The 8,632-nt window shown below is 38.0% G+C and overlaps 1 protein-coding gene across 1 annotated transcript; it reads right to left on the reverse strand.

The window, feature by feature from the left end:
• Nucleotides 1–1,965: 1,965 nt before the first annotated feature.
• Nucleotides 1,966–2,631, reverse strand: LOC142172013 (uncharacterized). Its single transcript, XM_075235764.1, has one exon. The coding sequence runs from the start codon at nt 2,629–2,631 to the stop codon at nt 1,966–1,968; it is 666 nt and encodes a 221-aa protein (XP_075091865.1).
• Nucleotides 2,632–8,632: the final 6,001 nt, after the last annotated feature.

Below are 8,632 nucleotides of genomic sequence, written 5' to 3' on the forward strand. Positions count from 1 at the left end.
TATACGTACCCACGATGCGCGGACCGTTTCAATATAAAAAAGAGCGGAGATAATTTATAAAAATATATGTATATTGTATACTAAATTTAGCAATCACATTCAAAAGAATTAAACAACAACAACAATGATCCAGTAAAATCCCACAAAGTGGGGTCTGGGGAGGGTAGTGTGTATGCAGACCTTACTCCTACCCCGATGGGGCAGAGAGGCTGTTTCTGATAGACACTCGGCTCAGAAAGACGGGAATAAAACAAGAAGAGACAATTCATCAGTAACGTCAGTAGAAACCGTAGAAATAGTAACAGAAACATAAAAACCAAAAAATAGATGACATGCAATAACTGTAACCAGTTTTTAAGGCCAGGGGCTAAGAAAAACAGAAAGGATAGTGTGGAGTCAATATTAGCCACAAGTCGTCTAAGATCAAACCTATCCAACCCCGCCTCACCCCCGGTATGAAGTAGGAAAAGCTCGACTACCCTCTACCTAGCCTACAACCCTAATGCTTGACCTCCAGACCTTCCTATCAAGGGTCATGTCCTCGAAAATCCGCAATCGTGTTATTTCCTGCCTGATTACCTCTCCCTAATACTTCTTAGGCCGCCTTCTACCTCTTCTCATACCCACTACAGCCAACCGCTCACACCTCCTCACCGAAACATCAAGACTTCTCCTCCACACGTACCCGAACCATCTGAGCCTCGCTTCCCGCATCTTGTCATCCACAGGGGCCACGCCCACCTTCTCCCGAATAACTTCATTCCTAATCTTATCCATTCTAGTGTGCCCGCACATCCACCTCAACATCCTCATCTATGCCACCTTCATCTTCTGGATATGAGAGTTCTTAACCGGCCAACACTCTGCCCCATACAACATGACCGGTCTAACCACAGCTCTATAAAACTTAGCTTTGAGTATCGGTGGCACTTTCTTGTCACACAAGACTCCAGATGCTAGCCTCCATTTCATCCAGCCCGCCCCTATACGGTTAGTGACGTCCTCGTCGTTCTCTCTGTCCCCCTGAATAACCGACCCAAGGTACTTGAAACTATCTCTTTTGGGGATGATCTGTGATCCAAGCCTCAGGTCCCTACCTACAACCCTCGACTAAGCACTGAACTTGTACTCCAGGTACTCTGTCTTAGACTTGCTCAACTTGAAACCCTTAGACTCGATGGCCTGTATCCAAACCTCCAACCGCTCGTTAACACCGTCCCGCATCTCATCAATTAGAACTATGTCATCAGAACTAACAAACACCATGGCACATCCCTTTGAATATGGTGTGTCAGTGCATCCATCACCAAGGCAAATAAGAACGGGCTAAGTGCAGAGCCTTGGTGTAACCCCATAAAAATCGGGAAATGCTCTGAGTCGCCTCCCACAGTTTTAACCTTAGCCTTAGCTCCATCATACATGTCCTTGATCGCTCTGATGTAAGCTACCGGCACACCCTTTGCCTCAAGACATCTCTAGAGCGCCTCCCTAGGGACCTTGTCATATGCTTTCTCCAAGTCAATAAACACCATGTGCAGATCTTTCTTCTTATCCCTGTACTGTTCCATCAACCTCCTAATAAGGTGGATAGCTTCCGTAGTTGAGCGACCCGGCATGAACCCAAATCGGTTGTCGGATATAGACAATGTCTTCCTCTCCCTCACCTTCACCACCCTCTCCCAAACTTTCATGGTATGGCTTAGTAACTTGATACCCCTATAATTGTTACAACACTGAATATCACCTTTGTTCTTGTATAACGGTACCACTGTACTCCACCTCCACTCATCCGGCATCCTCTTCGTCCTAAAAATTATATTGAACAACCCAATCAGCCACTCCAAGCATGCTATACCCACACACTTCCAAACCTCAACTAGAATTTCGTCTGGCCCGGGCGCTCTAACCCTACTCATCTTACGCAAAGCCCCCACGACCTCCTCCACCTTAATGCACCTACAATACCTAAAGTCTCGGGGACTCTCCGAATGCCCCAAATCCCCTAGCACTATATCCCGGTCCCCCCTCCTCATTTAGAAGACCATGTAAGTACATCTGCCATCTCTGCTTAATCTGGAACTCCCCCATCAATACTTTATCGTCCTCATCTTTGATGCACCTTACTTGGTCCAAATCCCGAGCCTTCCTCTCCCTCGCCTTAGCCAACCGAAACAACTTCCTATCCCTGCCTTTATCCCCCAATTCCTCGTACAGATGACCAAATACTGCATTCTTAGCTTCCGTGACCGCCAGCTTTGCCTCCTTCCTCGCTACCTTGTACCTTTCTCTATTCGCTCTCCTCTCCTTCTCGTTTGTGCTCCCTGCCAACTTCATATATGCTACCTTCTTCGCCTTCACTTTACCTTGGACTACGTCATTCCACCACCAGTCACTTTGGTGCCTGCCAGAATAACCCTTCGATGTTCCTTGCACCTCTCTCGCCGCCTCCCTAACATAGTTCGCCGTCGTGGTCCACATAGCGCTTGCGTCCCCACTACTCCTCCAAGCTCCCATAGCTGATAACCTTCCCTCCAACTCCTGGGCTTTATCCTTAGTTAAAGCTCCCCATCTAATCCTCGGTTGACCACGAGTACACCTCTTCTTCCTCTGTATCATAATACTGACGTCCATTACTAAGAGCCTATGCTGAGTCGCGAGGGTCGCACCCGGGATAACCTTGCAATCCTTGCACAACCCTCTATTACACCTTCTGAGGATGAGGTAATCAATCTGAGTCTTCACCACCGAACTTTGGAAAGTTACGAGATGCTTCTCACTCTTCGGAAAAGTCTAGTTCGGAATCACCAGCTCGAAAGCCTTAGCGAAATCTAACAGCGAATTACCTCCTCTGTTCCTATCCCCAAGGCCAAAGCCACCATGCACCTCGCCATAGCCACCAGCAGCCGACCCAATATGGCCATTGAAATCCTCTCATATAAATAACCTCTCAGCATGTGGAATACTACGCACAACCTCGTCCAAACCCTCCCAGAAGCGCCTTTTAACCTCCCCATCCAAGCCCGTTTGCGGTGCGTAAGCGCTAACGACATTGAGGGTGCACTTACCAATCACCAACTTAATAAACATTAGTCTATCATTCACTCGCCTAAACTCAACCACAGACTCTCTAAGATCCATATTCACCAAGATACCCACTCCATTCTTACCCCTCACGACCCCAAAGTACTACAGCTTATACCCGTCCGCATTCCTCGCCTTCGACCCTACCCACCTAGTCTCATGAACACAAGCTATATTGACCTTCCTCTTCTGGAGAATCTTCGCCAACTCAATAGACTTACCCGTCAGCGTGCTTATGTTCCACAACCCGATCCTCAACCTACAAACTCTGTTTTCCCTCTTACCCTCCTTGCCTCCCGTCTCACCCACCGACCCCTTCCCCACCCCCTTCTCACCCCCGGCACCCCCCGAGGACATGACCTTACTCTACCATCCTAGACCAGAGCCACTATACCTACGACAGACTACGGAAGATCACTAACACAGAATAGAACCCAAACTAGAAGATAACAAGTAGCAACTACAAGTACGCTAATAATATGCTTAAACTAATGCTAACCAAATTGCCACAATTTAACTATCACAAAGAGAGAGACAGGAAAGCGGGAGGTACCAACTCCCGATGGAAAGAACCTGGAGATATGACTTGGTGCACTCCCGAGGCCACAGAATTTATCGTGCGTTCTTCCAACTCTCACCAACCTTTGCACACACCAGTCGGTGATGCTCCGCTCTGCTTGCCCGTACGCCTCGCGCTCGTCTCGGCAACCGCAATTAGTTCCCTGAAAAACCACACACAACCACCACGAAGCCAATAGGGGGAGGGGGCTATCAACCTATCGCGGGGGTGAACCTGGACAGACGCGAAAATGGAAGGACAACAAGGGAGGTCGATGACCAGAGATCGTTGGCGGGTCTGCTAGGGTTTCGGGACATAAATTTGGGCAAAAGAAGGGTTGGGGAAATGAGTAGCAGGGAAAGAGAGACGTGCTTAGGGGGATAAGAGAGAAGAAGGGAGAGAAGGGAAGAAAGATAGGAGCGGCGATTGGGGTCGCCGGCCAGAAATTACCGACAGGGAAACAGAGGAAAGAGAGAGAAGGGGTAGGGAAGAGAGAGGAGAGAGGGAGGGACGAAAGGAGAGAGGATGGCCTACATGTGGTTGCCGGCACCGGCGGACACGTAGGTAGAATTACAGTAGATAGAAGAGAGAGAACTAGCGGGGAGAGAGAAAATGCGATGAGAGAGAAAGAGCCGCTATTTTCAGAAAAATATCATTCAAAATAATTAAACCAAAAAAATAAATAAATGAATTCTAGTTGTCTCTATAAAATTATTACTTGGGAAGAAGAACAATTAACCTCAAAAAGTTGAATTTCTTCGTCTAGTGAAAAATCTGCCAACTCATTTAGCTTTGCTAGTATCACCGGAGGCTTGCCACTTCTTCATTGTTCTATATTTTTTGTTATTTTTTCTATTATGATTTTAGTTATGTTATATAATCCAATGTATAAATTTTCTCATCGTACTTCAAATGACACTTTCTCATCGAAAATTCAAATAAATCTTATCTATCTATTTTTATAATAATTATATTTAGTTTTTTTGTGAGTAAAATTATTTACTCGTTACTTGAAATTCATTTATTGTTCAATATTTTTTCATTTTTAATTTTATTAAGAATTCAATTGTGTGATATTATATCTTACTATTTAAAAGAATATTATTGACCGAAATTACATACAAAAATATGATTTAATAATAATTTTTAAAATTTAATCAAATAGAATCTAACAAATAGATTTTTCTTTTAATAGTGTTTAAATACTCTCTTTTTCATATTGTACGCATATAAATTTTATTGGATTTAAATCCGTAAAATAATTGGGACTATATTTTAAATTCAAGATATATTAGTTCAAATAAATCTATTGGTCTAATATAATTGAATTAATTATAAGTTCAATACATATTAATTAAATAAATAAGTCTTAATGCATTGGGCTAAAGTGATGAGCCCACTTCATTAAGCCCAAAATGTCATTTTTCTACATGCCGAGTTTGGTGCCACGTGTCAAATGACGTGGCACGCCAAGTCAAACGGAAGAGCCAATAGGATCATGCCACGTGTCAAAATGACAAGGCATGCGAAGTCACATTAAAAGGCCAATAAAATCACGCCACGTGTGCAAGTGACATGTTCTGGCCAATCAAATGCGGGCTTGTCATACCTCAATTTGATTGGTCGGAAAGAGTTTGTTCGTATCATAACTCTTCCCTCCCACAACTATAAATATTGGTGTTCGTAACGCAGAAAAGACACCAAAAATTATAACAAGAAGACATAAGGGAGCTCGTGGATCAAATGCCACAATTCTCTGCAAACTACAAGTGTTCAAGCATTCAAGCACTTCAACACAAATTTCAAGTATTCAAGATCAAGAACGAAGTCAAATCAAATACAAGGCGTTCAAGATCAAGGCTACTTGTTCGTGATAAAATTTGTGGCAATAATCAAAGTGTTCGCGACGAATAAATTAAATTCAAATTCAAGATCAAGTTCAAAGGCCCTTGAATTTATATTGGAAAAGAAGAATGAGAGGATTCATAGAGATTGTACACTCATATTATTTGAAATCAAATACTACGATTGTTGCAATATTTTTCGGTCTTGATTTTATTTTCTTGACGCAATTTATTGTCTACACAAGATCTTTCGAGATGTAGTCCAACTTGTCCACCTATGGGTGTGCATTTAAATCGGTTTATCGATAAATCTTTTTTACAATAAACACGTACATGAATGGAGTTAAATTACATATTGTAACTTCCCAATTTAAAATAGAATAGGTTTCAGAATAAGCAAATTTCGATAAATATAAATTAATATTTTCTTTAAAAAAAGGCCAAATACATGCGCAACCCCTTAAAGTTATCACCATTTTCCATTTAGACACTTAAACTAAACCTGTTACCTATTGGACACTCAAACTATTGGCGAAGTGTACCTATTGAACACAAAAAACTCATACCCACAAAAAAAAAACAAGCACGTGAAATCAAGCAATGTAACCAATAAAAATAAAACCACATCACTAAAAAAAAATATACATTGGCTCTTCATACCAGATCCACCACCTTCCTATTTCTCTTATTTCCCTCATCACCTATTTGTTCATCTTCAGTCACCACACCAACAATAATCACCATAGAAAATCACTAACTTCATTGAAATTTAAACTAAAAATTTAAAAAGACGGCACACTACAATCATACTTATAAAGAACACAAAATCAATCATCAAGTTGTTGCTTTGGATCTTCTAGTCAGGACGAGGATAATAAGGAATCAACAACACCCAGAAAGTCCACTACCCCCACTCCAAGACTTAGCTAAATATATGCAGATTGCAGAAAATTAATAGTTACAATATATATTTTTTGGCATGTTCGAAGAATATCAAGAGAGAAACAACGGTGCAATTTCTGGGTAATCACATTGATGACGGATTTTCCGATCACCACGATCCCGCTCCCCTCTTCGGAAGAAATAGAGGACATGCGAAAGGGTTAGAAAACCTTATATTCTAGTACTTAATAAAAATCTGATTTTGTAATTTTGATGTATCTTTGAAGTGAATCTGTACAAAAACTAGAACTATTAGGAGGAAGAGGAAGGAGAAAGTAGGAGAAAACAAGTATTTGAATAAAAAAGAGAAAAAACTTTACTTTAGTTATTAAAGGTTTCACGCGCACAACTCATGGTGAGATTGATGAGTAATAATATATATATATATATATATATATATATATATATATATATATATATATATATATATAAATATATATATATATATATATAATTTAAATTTATCAACGATATTTTTTAATTTTAACCTAAAAGTGCCAAGTGACTTTTTCTCAATACTGTTTTAATTTCTATAGATTTGTCATATAATATTATATCTTTCTGTTTAAAAGAGTATTATTGACCAAAATTTAGACACAAAAATATGAATTAATAATATTATTTTTAGAATTTAAGCAAATAGTTTTTTTTAATAATATTTAAATACTCTCCTTTCATATAGTATATATTATAACTCTGTAACCAATGATCTATGACCAAATAATTATATCTTAAATTTGATATTTTTATTACGGAAAATATGTGCATGAATAGAGTTATATTACATGTTGATAATTTTCCAATTTAAAATAGAATAGGTTTTAGAATAAGTAATTTTTAACATATAGTAATTACTACTTCCTAAAAAAATATTAAAAAGTATAATATAGATTTTTCCTACTCCTAAAAAATTTATTCAAGTATTATTTAAATTCATGAATAATATTTTTGAGAGTTAATACCCTTATATTACCTCTATAATATAAATATATTATTTAACATCTTATTTTGCTGCTTGAATTTCTTTTAATTTTTAAAGGCACCAAATATTTAATATCTTAAGTAAATTTTATTTCATATTTTAAATTAATTATTATTTTTCTTAAAAAGAATACAAATATTTAAAAAATTTCATTTGAATTTAAAAATAATCAAATAACTTATTATTAACTAACCCAACTAATTTTATCCTAAAACTACCACATGTGCACTGCCACTTAAAATAATCCTAGGCTAGACTTCCTTCCTTTTAATAATAATAATAATAATAAATGTGTATTTGTTAATCTTGATATAAATAATTATATTATTTTAAATTAGTACTCAAAATTATTAAATTATTTAAATTTATTAATAATATTTTTAAGTATTATATAGTAAATTTTCTAATATTTTTATTTAGTTATTTAAATTTAATTATTGTGACTTTTTCTGGTTATGCCATATAACTAAATTGGTTATTAGTTAATAGTTAATTAGTTGGACATTACATGTCGCTAAGGCTGGCAACAGTGTTTTAAAAGGCGTGGGGGTAAGGCGGGGCGTTTTACATATGCCTCAGTGGGGCGTAAGCCCCATAGGTATTTAATTTTTAATATTTTATAAAATAATATAATGACAGTTAATATTTATAAACAGGTAAAATTACATAAAAATTGAAGAAAACTATATATAGGTGTGCTCCATCCCCACAAAAAACTAATCAAACAATCTATTATACGTTACTTACAAGCACAAGTAATTTGAATCTAAAAGAATAAAGTTTTCTATATGGAGGAACAAAAATGATGATTAACCTGCAATTTGAACTTTGGATTTGCTGCTATGAAGAAAAATATAGTTCTCTTTGTATTTGTAAAAAAAAAAAATATTCGTTGCTTTTGGGAGATATTAGCAGACTAGCGGACAAGATAAAAAATTGAAAAAACTATGAATTAGAGCTTAAATCAATAAAAAGGTCTTTACTTTTAAATTTAATACTTTGAGTTCCTTTTTAAACCTTTTGAGTAATTACCAAACTGACTTTTGAAAATTTGGGTATTATATGATGGACTAATTCAACAAATTTTGTTTTAATTTGAAAAAGTCTCTAGGGCTTACTCCTTACTAAAAAAAAATGCACCCCGAACGCCCGGGCGTACGCCCCAAATTGCGGGGCGTACGCCTCTTGAGACTTTCGCCCCACACCATCGCCCCGGAGCGTTTT

This window comes from Nicotiana tabacum, chromosome 17 (genome assembly GCF_000715075.1).
Source record: "Nicotiana tabacum cultivar K326 chromosome 17, ASM71507v2, whole genome shotgun sequence".
Classification (NCBI taxonomy): domain Eukaryota; kingdom Viridiplantae; phylum Streptophyta; class Magnoliopsida; order Solanales; family Solanaceae; genus Nicotiana; species Nicotiana tabacum.